General features: G+C 41.1%; 1 protein-coding gene across 1 annotated transcript; it reads left to right on the top strand.

Moving 5' to 3' along the window:
* The first annotated feature begins 2,600 nt into the window (after positions 1–2,600).
* Positions 2,601–9,300, top strand: LOC135553336 (troponin I, fast skeletal muscle-like). Its single transcript, XM_064985493.1, has 7 exons — positions 2,601–2,647; positions 6,541–6,573; positions 6,822–6,858; positions 7,248–7,376; positions 7,689–7,778; positions 8,663–8,839; positions 9,111–9,300. The coding sequence occupies exons 2-7, from the start codon at positions 6,566–6,568 to the stop codon at positions 9,195–9,197; spliced, it is 528 nt and encodes a 175-aa protein (XP_064841565.1). The 5' UTR covers positions 2,601–2,647; positions 6,541–6,565; the 3' UTR covers positions 9,198–9,300.
* The last annotated feature ends 2,223 nt before the right edge of the window (positions 9,301–11,523 follow it).

Below are 11,523 nucleotides of genomic sequence, written 5' to 3'. Positions count from 1 at the left end.
GATTTCACCTATTTTCTCCCTACCTCTCTGTCTATCTCTGATTTCACCTATTTCTCCTACCTCTCTGTCTATCTCTGATTTCACCTATTTTCTCCCTACCTCTGTCTATCTCTGATTTCATCTGATTTCTCCCTGCCTCTCTGTCTATCTCTGATTTCATCTGGTTGTCTATCTCTGATTTCATCATACCTCTCTGTCTATCTCTGATCTCATCTGGTTTCTCCCTGCCTCTCTGTCTATCTCTGATTTCATCTAATTTCTCCCTGCCTCTCTGTCTATCTCTGATTTCATCTGATTTCTCCCTGCCTCTCTGTCTATCTCTGATTTCATCTGATTTCTCCCTACCTCTCTGTCTATCTCTGATTTCATCTGGTTGATCCCTACCTCTCTGTCTATCTCTGATTTCATCTGGTTTCTCCCTACCTCTCTGTCTATCTCTGATTTCACCTATTTTCTCCCTACCTCTCTGTCTATCTCTGATTTCATCTGGTTTCTCCCTACCTCTCTGTCTATCTCTGATTTCATCTGATTTCTCCCTACCTCTCTGTCTATCTCTGATTTCATCTGGTTGATCCCTACCTCTCTGTCTATCTCTGATTTCATCTGATTTTCCCTACCTCTCTGTCTATCTCTGATTTCACCTATTTTCTCCCTGCCTCTCTGTCTATCTCTGATTTCACCTATTTCTCCCTACCTCTCTGTCTATCTCTGATTTCATCTGGTTTCTCCCTACCTCTCTGTCTATCTCTGATTTCATCTGATTTCTCCCTACCTCTCTGTCTATCTCTGATTTCATCTGGTTGATCCCTACCTCTCTGTCTATCTCTGATTTCATCTGGTTTCTCCCTGCCTCTCTGTCTATCTCTGATTTCATCTGATTTCTCCCTGCCTCTCTGTCTATCTCTGATTTCATCTGATACTCCTACCTCTCTGTCTATCTCTGATTTCATCTGGTTTCTCCCTACCTCTCTGTCTATCTCTGATTTCATCTGGTACTACTCCCTACCTCTCTGTCTATCTCTGATTTCATCTGATTTCTCCCTGCCTCTCTGTCTATCTCTGATTTCATCTGATACTCCCTACCTCTCTGTCTATCTCTGATTTCATCTGATTTCTCCCTACCTCTCTGTCTATCTTTGATTTCATCTGGTACTCCCAATCTCTCTGTTTATCTCTGATTTCATCTGGTTACTCCCTACCTCTCTGTCTATCTCTGATTTCATCTGATTTCTCCCTACCTCTCTGTCTATCTCTGATTTCATCTGATTTCTCCCTACCTCTCTGTCTATCTCTGATTTCACCTATTTTCTCCTGCCTCTCTGTCTATCTCTGATTTCATCTGATTTCTCCCTACCTCTCTGTCTATCTCTGATTTCACCTATTTTCTCCCTACCTCTCTGTATATCTCTGATTTCATCTGATTTCTCCCTACCTCTCTGTCTATCTCTGATTTCATCTGTTTCTCCCTACCTCTCTGTCCATCTCTGATTTCATCTGATTTCTCCCTGCCTCTCTGTCTATCTCTGATTTCATCTGATTTCTCCCAGCCTCTCTGTCTATCTCTGATTTCATCTGATTTCTCCCTGCCTCTCTGTTTATCTCTGATTTCATCTGGTTGCTTCCTACCTCTCTGTCTATCTCTGATTTCATCTGGTTGCTTCCTACCTCTCTGTTTATCTCTGATTTCATCTGGTTGCTTCCTACCTCTCTGTTTATCTCTGATTTCATCTGTTTGCTCCCTACCTCTGTCTATCTCTGATTTCATCTGATTTCTCACTGCCTCTCTGTCTATCTCTGATTTCATCTGATTTCTCCCTGCCTCTCTGTCTATCTCTGATTTCATCTGGTACTCCCTGCCTCTCCGTCTATCTCTGATTTCATCTGGTACTCCCTGCCTCTCTGTCTATCTCTGATTTCATCTGGTTGATCCCTGCCTCTCTGTCTATCTCTGATTTCATCTGATTTCTCCCTGCCTCCCTGTCTATCTCTGATTTCACCTATTTTCTCCCTACCTCTCTGTCTATCTCTGATTTCATCTGGTTTCTCCCTACCTCTCTGTCTATCTCTGATTTCATCTGATTTCTCCCTACCTCTCTGTCTATCTCTGATTTCACCTATTTTCTCCCTGCCTCTCTGTCTATCTCTGATTTCATCTGGCTGATCCCTACCTCTCTGTCTATCTCCGATTTCATCTGGTACTCCCTACCTCTCTGTCTATCTCTGATTTCATCTGATTTCTCCCTACCTCTCTGTCTATCTCTGATTTTCATCTGGTTGATCCCTGCCTCTCTGTCTATCTCTGATTTCATCTGGTTGATCCCTGCCTCTCTGTCTATCTCTGATTTCATCTGGTTGCTCCCTAAGTCTCCGTCTAACTAAAGAGAGATACTTTTTTTCATTCCACCATATTATTATTTTTGTCTGTGATTTAGTTGCTTGACCTAAAACTTCAGAAGGACAAAATGATGACGTTTTTTTGTGCCCTTGAGGTCACTTTGACAAATTGACCCCCCTGTTGGTGCTTTTAGGGTTAAACAGACAGCTGGTCCCAGAACTGTGCCTATATATACCCTTCTTCATATTTCTCCTCCCTGGCTTGACAATCTCAGTCACTCATCCCTCCATCTTGCAACGCTCTTCCTTCTAGGTGAGATTCCTCCCATTCCTATCTTCTATCTCCTGTCCTCTCTCGGTTTCAACTCTGCATTCAGTAGAGATTCAGTGTCACTGTGATTTATAGTCTGGCATTTTTCTATTAGCTGACTGTAATTATCACACAACGTAAATAGATATTACTCACTGAAAAAACGTGTAAGTGGTATTAATTTACAATAATTTACATATAAAATACTAAAACAGCTTGGTGTTTATAGTAGAAGAAGAAGATGCTGTGCCTTGTCTACTTTGACAGAGGGTTGTTTTATAGTAGAAGAAGAAGGTGCTGTGCCTTGTCTACTTTGACAGAGGGTTGTTTTATAGTAGAAGAAGAAGATGCTGTGCCTTGTCTACTTTGACAGAGGGTTGTTTTATAGTAGAAGAAGAAGATGCTGTGCCTTGTCTACTTTGACAGAGGGTTGTTTTATAGTAGAAGAAGAAGATGCTGTGCCTTGTCTACTTTGACAGAGGGTTGTTTTATAGTAGAAGAAGAAGATGCTGTGCCTTGTCTACTTTGACAGAGGGTTGTTTTATAGTAGAAGAAGAAGATGCTGTGCCTTGTCTACTTTGACAGAGGGTTGTTTTATAGTAGAAGAAGAAGATGCTGTACCTTGTCTACTTTGACAGAGGGTTGTTTTATAGTAGAAGAAGAAGATGCTGTGCCTTGTCTACTTTGACAGAGGGTTGTTTTATAGTAGAAGAAGAAGATGCTGTGCCTTGTCTACTTTGACAGAGGGTTGTTTTATAGTAGAAGAAGAAGATGCTGTGTCTTGTCTACTTTGACAGAGGGTTGTTTTATAGTAGAAGAAGAAGATGCTGTGCCTTGTCTACTTTGACAGAGGGTTGTTTTATAGTAGAAGAAGAAGATGCTGTGCCTTGTCTACTTTGACAGAGGGTTGTTTTATAGTAGAAGAAGAAGATGCTGTGCCTTGTCTACTTTGACAGAGGGTTGTTTTATAGTAGAAGAAGAAGATGCTGTGCCTTGTCTACTTTGACAGAGGGTTGTTTTATAGTAGAAGAAGAAGATGCTGTGCCTTGTCTACTTTGACAGAGGGTTGTTTTATAGTAGAAGAAGAAGATGCTGTGCCTTGTCTACTTTGACAGAGGGTTGTTTTATAGTAGAAGAAGAAGATGCTGTGCCTTGTCTACTTTGACAGAGGGTTGTTTTATAGTAGAAGAAGAAGATGCTGTGCCTTGTCTACTTTGACAGAGGGTTGTTTTATAGTAGAAGAAGAAGATGCTGTGCCTTGTCTACTTTGACAGAGGGTTGTTTTATAGTAGAAGAAGAAGATGCTGTGCCTTGTCTACTTTGACAGAGGGTTGTTTTATAGTAGAAGAAGAAGATGCTGTGCCTTGTCTACTTTGACAGAGGGTTGTTTTATAGTAGAAGAAGAAGATGCTGTGCCTTGTCTACTTTGACAGAGGGTTGTTTTATAGTAGAAGAAGAAGATGCTGTGCCTTGTCTACTTTGACAGAGGGTTGTTTTTTCAACACTTGGGATCAGGATGCTGACTAGTAGGTTGGCTGTCCTAACAGTCAACTGGCATGTGTGAATTAACATGGCGTCCATCCATCTCACGGGAGACAGATCTGTTACTGTGGAAGAGCGCTTTGTTTTAAGGAGGTTTTAATTTTTGTTTTTTTTTTTTTAAATAATATGGTTAAAATGATTCTCTAACTCTTACTTCACAAGATAGGTAGATGTTTTAGGAGAAATAGCCAAGGTGTTAATTCTTATAGTTTCATTGTTAAACTGAATATTGGTTTGGAGTTATTGATTTAATGAATGGCGTGATCTTATTTACACTCTTCATTTGAACATAGTTTTGAGACTTCCTGGTATTTATCTCGTCAAACAGACTGTTCATTGATTCATTGAAGACAGATTTTCTTTATCACTCTAAACCTGTATGTATATTTTTTAGACATTTTTGAAGTGGCAGACAAAGTAGTTGTTCACTCAGATATGTCAGAAACACTTTCTAAGTCAAACATTTAAAAGATAGAAGACAAACCAGCCAGTACACCAAGTGTCCAGACGACATGGTCTATGTCTGTCAGACAGAGCCAGCAGCCCAGACAGGTATTTTTGGGGGACGTGTGTTGACCACTTTGCTGCACCCTGTCTTGGGACACTTTAAGGAAAGTCCAAAGGAGGCAGGCAGGGAGGGAGTTCTCAGCTGTTGTGGTTTCGGGTGTTCGTCAGCTACCCCCCTCACCACCACCACACAGGAACGCACAAATAGACCCATGATACAAGACAACTGCCTTACCACACCCTGTCTAAATGTAGAGATGTGCCCCTCTAACCCTGAGGCATGTACTTTATAATGTAGAGATATGATGTGCCCCTCTAACCCTGAGGCCTGTACTTTATAATGTAGAGATGTGATGTGCCCCTCTAACCCTGAGGCCTGTACTTTATAATGTAGAGATGTGTTGTGCCCCTCTAACCCTGAGGCATGTACTTTATAATGTAGAGATGTGTTGTGCCCCTCTAACCCTGAGGCCTGTACTTTATAATGTAGAGATGTGTTGTGCCCTTTATAATGTAACCCTGAGGCCTGTACTTTATAATGTAGAGATGTGATGTGCCCCTCTAACCCTGAGGCCTGTACTTTATAATGTAGAGATGTGTTGTGCCCCTCCTCTCTGAGGCCTGTACTTTATAATGTAGAGATGTGTTGTGCCCCTCTAACCCTGAGGCCTGTACTTTATAATGTAGAGATGTGCCCCTCTAACCCTGAGGCCTGTACTTTATAATGTAGAGATGTGTTGTGCCCCTCTAACCCTGAGGCCTGTACTTTATAATGTAGAGATGTGCCCCTCTAACCCTGAGGCCTGTACTTTATAATGTAGAGATGTGATGTGCCCCTCCTCTCTGAGGCCTGTACTTTATAATGTAGAGATGTGTTGTGCCCCTCTAACCCTGAGGCCTGTACTTTATAATGTAGAGATGTGATGTGCCCCTCTAACCCTGAGGCCTGTACTTTATAATGTAGAGATGTGATGTGCCCCTCTAACCCTGAGGCCTGTACTTTATAATGTAGAGATGTGTTGTGCCCCTCTAACCCTGAGGCCTGTACTTTATAATGTAGAGATGTGTTGTGCCCCTCTAACCCTGAGGCCTGTACTTTATAATGTAGAGATGTGTTGTGCCCCTCTAACCCTGAGGCCTGTACTTTATAATGTAGAGATGTGTTGTGCCCCTCTAACCCTGAGGCCTGTACTTTATAATGTAGAGATGTGTTGTGCCCCTCCTCTCTGAGGCCTGTACTTTATAATGTAGAGATGTGATGTGCCCCTCCTCCCTGAGGCCTGTACTTTATAATGTAGAGATGTGTTGTGCCCCTCTAACCCTGAGGCCTGTACTTTATAATGTAGAGATGTGTTGTGCCCCTCTAACCCTGAGGCCTGTACTTTATAATGTAGAGATGTGATGTGCCCCTCTAAACCTGAGGCCTGTACTTTATAATGTAGAGATGTGTTGTGCCCCTCTAACCCTGAGGCCTGTACTTTATAATGTAGAGATGTGATGTGCCCCTCTAACCTTGAGGCATGTACTTTATAATGTAGAGATGTGATGTAACCCCCTCTAATCCTGAGGCCTGTACTTTATAATGTAGAGATGTGTTGTGCCCCTCTAACCCTGAGGCCTGTACTTTATAATGTAGAGATGTGTTGTGCCCCTCTAACCCTGAGGCCTGTACTTTATAATGTAGAGATGTGTTGTGCCCCTCTAACCCTGAGGCCTGTACTTTATAATGTAGAGATGTGATGTGCCCCTCTAACGCTGAGGGTTGTGTGTTAAAATGAATTATTTCCACAAAGGGTGGACTATAATGGTACACTGAATTAAATGCCATAACTATCTCTCTTCAAAAGGAAGTGATATCAACCACCGGCCAAGATGTCAGAGTACGTACTGATTCTGTTTGAGTACAATTACAGCTCTCTCAACATGTTCATTTTGATTGAGATATCTTCTAAGAATCAAGAATTCCATATGTTATACATGTCTACTGTTGGTGGTCTTCAGGAGCATTCAGTACATCAACTGTATAATCTGTGGTTTTCATTCCAAGCTCTTCAAGCTGTGTATCTCAACTCATGTTTCCCCCCCATGCCCCCCCCATGTCCCCCCCCACATCTAATCTTCTCTGAAGTAAAAAGATGTCGTCGAGTCGCAGGCAACATCTGAAGGTAAGGAGGAGGCCTAGACGCACAACAACGCAGCATAATAACCCGTTTAGAGACGTCGAAAGGACTGAGTCCACATTAACATTTAGTTTTTTTTTAAGGATTCTAGATTTTATATATCAATTATCAAATTTAAAAAAATCTGAATTCAAGATATCAAAACATAAATACATAAATGAAACATAAATACATAAATGAAACATAAATACATAAATAAAATAAATATATGTTTTCCTCTGGGGAGTGTGACAGGGATGTAGACTAAGCCCAACTTTAATCCATATAGTCAAATTATTGACAAAATGTCCATGTAAACAACTGCATTTCTGATCAACTGGCTAACCATTGTGTCTGGGTACACTAACCACTTCCCCCTGTGTTATTACCCCCAGAGCTTGATGCTCCAGATTGCCCAGGGGTTCATAGAGGCTGAGGCCATCCAGGCAGAGGAGGACAAAAACAGCTACATGGATGAGAATGTCCCCTCCCTCTCCGTCCCTGAATCCATGCAGGAACTCCAGGTATGAAGAGCGGTAGCTGTTGACCAACCTATGGAGAGCTACTGTGTGTGCAGGGTTTTGCTCCAGACCCACTATAACAGCTGACGAGCTCCATCAGGGGCGTTAAAGTAAGGGTGGAACCAAATCAAGCTGGATTGTATCTTTCCAGGATATTCAGTTACATATTATATATAATTTCACAAACATCTATTATCTTTAAATGTACTCTCTTACATTATCTCACGCTCTCGCTCTTTATCTCTCTCTCTCTCTCTCTCTCTCTCTCTCTCTCTCTCTCTCTCTCTCTCTCGCTCTCTCTCGCTCTCTCTCTAGGATCTGTGCAAGAAGCTCCACCAGCAGATTGATGCAGTGGATGAGCAGAGATATGACACGCAAAGCAAAGTAGCCAAGTCCGATAAGGAGGTACATTTACATTTTCAAATGTATTCCTGGATAGATGGTCATTCTTTCAGTATAAAGGGGTGTTAGAGGAATTCTAAATTCCTATATGTTTTGTAGCCAAAACCAAATTCACACTATATATTTTATAATAAGTTGTAAGTTTATCATTTTTGCATGAAATAGATCAAGACCAGTCTTTTTAAAAACAAGTTCGGCATTTATTCTTGATGAGTACTGACCCAAAATACAAAGAACATTAAATTTTAAAGGGAAGATAAAAATGACGTCATCAGTTCTCACACTCTCTCCGATCCACACAATAGTCTTCAGGTCTGGAGATTGTCTCCTACTCACCTCATAAAGCAAACATTCCAATCTGTCTAAAAGACACTCTCCTCCACTAATAGAACATCAAAGAACATTCTTATCTTTCAGAAAAGATATAGCCTCCTTCTCCCTTAAACCCACAAGGTACAGACAATTCATTCGTTTTACCTACAATTTCAGTCCTCCTTTAACCAAAAACCCATACATTTCATACCATAACATAATAGTATTAAAACTTAATGGTTCTAATAGAAATGTATACATAATTAATCATTTCAACTATAATTTCCTCCAACAAGGGGGAATTTCACTGACGAGCATGCTCTCTCTCTCTCTCTCTCTCTCTCTCTCTCTCTCTCTCTCTCTCTCTCTCTCTCTCTCTCTCTCTCTCTCTCTCTCTCTCTCTCTCTCCCCCTCTCTCTCTCTCTCGCTCTCTCTCTCTCACTCTCTCTCTCTCTCTCTCTCTCTCTCGCTCTCTCTCTCGCTCTCTCTAAAACTCTCACCTGAAACTCTCTCTCGCGCATGTCTCTCTCTCTCTCGCTCTCTCTCACTCTCACTCTAAGTCTCTCTCTTTTCAGATTGAGGATCTGAAGATAAAACTACAAGACCTGAAGGGCAAGTTCAGGAAGCCCGTCCTGAAGAAAGTCCGCATGTCTGCTGATGCTATGCTCCAGGCTCTGCTGGGCTCCAAACACAAGGTGTCCCTGGATCTGAGGTCCAACCTGAAGCAAGTCAAGAAGGAGGTCAAGGAGGAGGTAGGGTTACTTCTGTTTTACTGAGTAGGGTTGGAGTGTGTCCAAGAGGCCCCATGCTAGATAGACTGACTGACTGCCTTACACAATGTGAATATCAGGGTTCATAAACCACCTTATAACCTCATCCAATCCAAACTCATCTCATCCAATCCAAACTCATCTCATCCAATCCAAACCATCTCATCCAATCCAAACTCCTCATCCTCTCATCTCATCCTCTCCTCTCCTCTCCTCTCCCTTCCTCTCCTTTTCTTCTCCTCTCCCTCCACAGGTGAAAGATGCAGCTGACTGGCGTAAGAACATAGAGGACAAGGCTGGCATGGACGGTAGAAAGAAGATGTTTGAGTCCGACTCTTAATGAAGACCCTTTAACAAGTACCCCAATGTCTGTATTTGTGTTCATATGTCTCATCTGATAACATCCTCCATTTTAATCTACATTCTCCTCCTTTCATTCCTATTTACACTACTCTGTCTAATAAAATAAAATATTTCAATATTTTGTTATTTATTTTTTTATAATGGGGGAAATGGACAAATTGTAAAATGTAAGCATGCGTGACTGTGAGTCAGTGGAGGCTCCCTAGAGGAGGAAGTGAAGGACCATCCTCCTCTGTCTTTTTCATAAAAATAAAAATAGCGAAACATTAAAAATGTTATCCTTTGTAGATAAAACTATACTAAATATATTCACGTCACCAAATAATTGATTAAAACACATTGTTTGCATTGTAGTTCTACAGTAGCCTCAGCAGCACTCTGTAGGGTAGCACCATGGTGTAGCCGGAGGACAGCTAGCTTCCATCCTCCTCTGGGTACATTGACTTCAATACAAAAACTCTGAGGCTCACAGTTCTCACCCCCTTCCATAGACTTACACAGTAATTATGACAACTTCCACAGAACGTCCTCCAAACTATCAGAGCTCTTGCAGCTTGAACTGACATGTTGTCCACCCAATCAAAGGATCAGATAATGAATCTAGTATTGAAAGCATAAGCTATAGCTAGTTAGCACTGCAGTGCATCAAATCTAGTGAGTAGTTGACTCAAAAATAGAGAAAGACAATAGTTGAACAGTTATGAACTAATTAATTTCTTCAAAAATCAAGGAGAAGCAAGAGAGAGAGAGAGAGAGAGAGAGAGAGAGAGAGAGAGAGAGAGCTAAATATGATATATTTCTTATTTTATTTAACTTTCAGGTACTTAGCTAGTGAATGCAGCTAGCTAGTTTAATCTACTCAAATCCGGCTCAAACAGAGAAGGATGCTATGTTACTTGGCTGGCTATGGCTATCCAACAACGGAACTCTTCCAAGTCAACGTTAGCGTTTGGTTTGATTCATTTACCGTCATCGTGGCCTGCCAGTGTAAACTGCTTGCTGCTGACTAAACATGATTGTAGCGGGTTTACTAAAGTGTTAGCTTCTAGAAACTATGTTGTTGACTTGACTTTAGCTAATATGGTGATAACGATTTAGGCTGTGTGTAGCAGTTAGCAGTTATGATATGAAGGTTTGGCTTGGAAAGGTTTTTCGCCTGGTCACAGACAGCTGACGTGTTGTGCACTGAAGACCACAAGTGAAGGGAAAGGTGAGACGAGGACGGTACGTAGATGCCAGAAGGAATTACACAACAATCTGGCTGCTATGAAAAGTAACTGTGATCGCGTTTGATCAGGGGTGTATTCATTCAGTCGATTCTGTTGAAAAAATCATCTTAAACGGAACGAAACTGGGATAAACAAATTTGAATTTGTACAAATAGAAACGCTCGTTTGCAACTGTTGGATTAATGATTACAACTTACATCAGCTAGATGCAGGCAAGAGTGTAAAGAGTGTGTCAATTGGTATTGAATCTGTTACTGTCTGTTAACTTACAAAAATGTATCTCGGCCTGTGTGCACCTACGTTGTAAACCTTCATTCATAGGCCAGGTTGTTGCAACCTCATGATGTGTATAGGGACAATATGAGTAAAATATGATATCATGTAGGAGCCTAAACCCATCACTGTTACATTGAACTGGGTGAATATGAATGACAGTAACCTAAACCCATCACTGTTACATTGAACTGGGTGAATATGAATGACAGTAACCTAAACCTATCACTGTTACATTGAACTGGGTGAATGGAATATGAATGACAGTAACCTAAACCCATCACAGTTACATTGAATTGGGTGAATATGAATGACAGTAACCTAAACCTATCACTGTTACATTGAACTGGGTGAATATGAATGACAGTAATCTAAACCCATCACTGTTACATTGAACTGGGTGAATATGAATGACAGTAACCTAAACCTATCACAGTTACATTGAACTGGGTGAATATGAATGACAGTAATCTAAACCCATCACTGTTACATTGAACTGGGTGAATATGAATGACAGTAACCTAAACCTGTCACTGTTACATTGAACTGGGTGAATATGAATGACAGTAACCTAAACCCTATCACTGTTACATTGAACTGGATGAATATGAATGACAGTAACCTAAACCCTATCACTGTTACATTGAACTGGTGAATGGAATATGAATGACAGTAACCTAAACCCATCACTGTTACATTGAATTGGGTGAATATGAATGACAGTAACCTAAACCTATGACAGTTACATTGAACTGGGTGAATATGAATGACAGTAATCTAAACCCATCACAGTTACATTGA

Source organism: Oncorhynchus masou, chromosome 2 (assembly GCF_036934945.1).
Source record: "Oncorhynchus masou masou isolate Uvic2021 chromosome 2, UVic_Omas_1.1, whole genome shotgun sequence".
NCBI classification, from domain to species: domain Eukaryota; kingdom Metazoa; phylum Chordata; class Actinopteri; order Salmoniformes; family Salmonidae; genus Oncorhynchus; species Oncorhynchus masou.
This window is presented reverse-complemented; position numbering and strand designations above follow the sequence as displayed.

Coding starts and splice junctions, on each gene's coding strand:
- LOC135553336 (XM_064985493.1), top strand. Junction 7,779..8,662: donor TAGCCAAGTCCGATAAGGAG/GTACATTTACAT, acceptor CTCTCTTTTCAG/ATTGAGGATCTGAAGATAAA. Junction 8,840..9,110: donor AGAAGGAGGTCAAGGAGGAG/GTAGGGTTACTT, acceptor CTCCCTCCACAG/GTGAAAGATGCAGCTGACTG.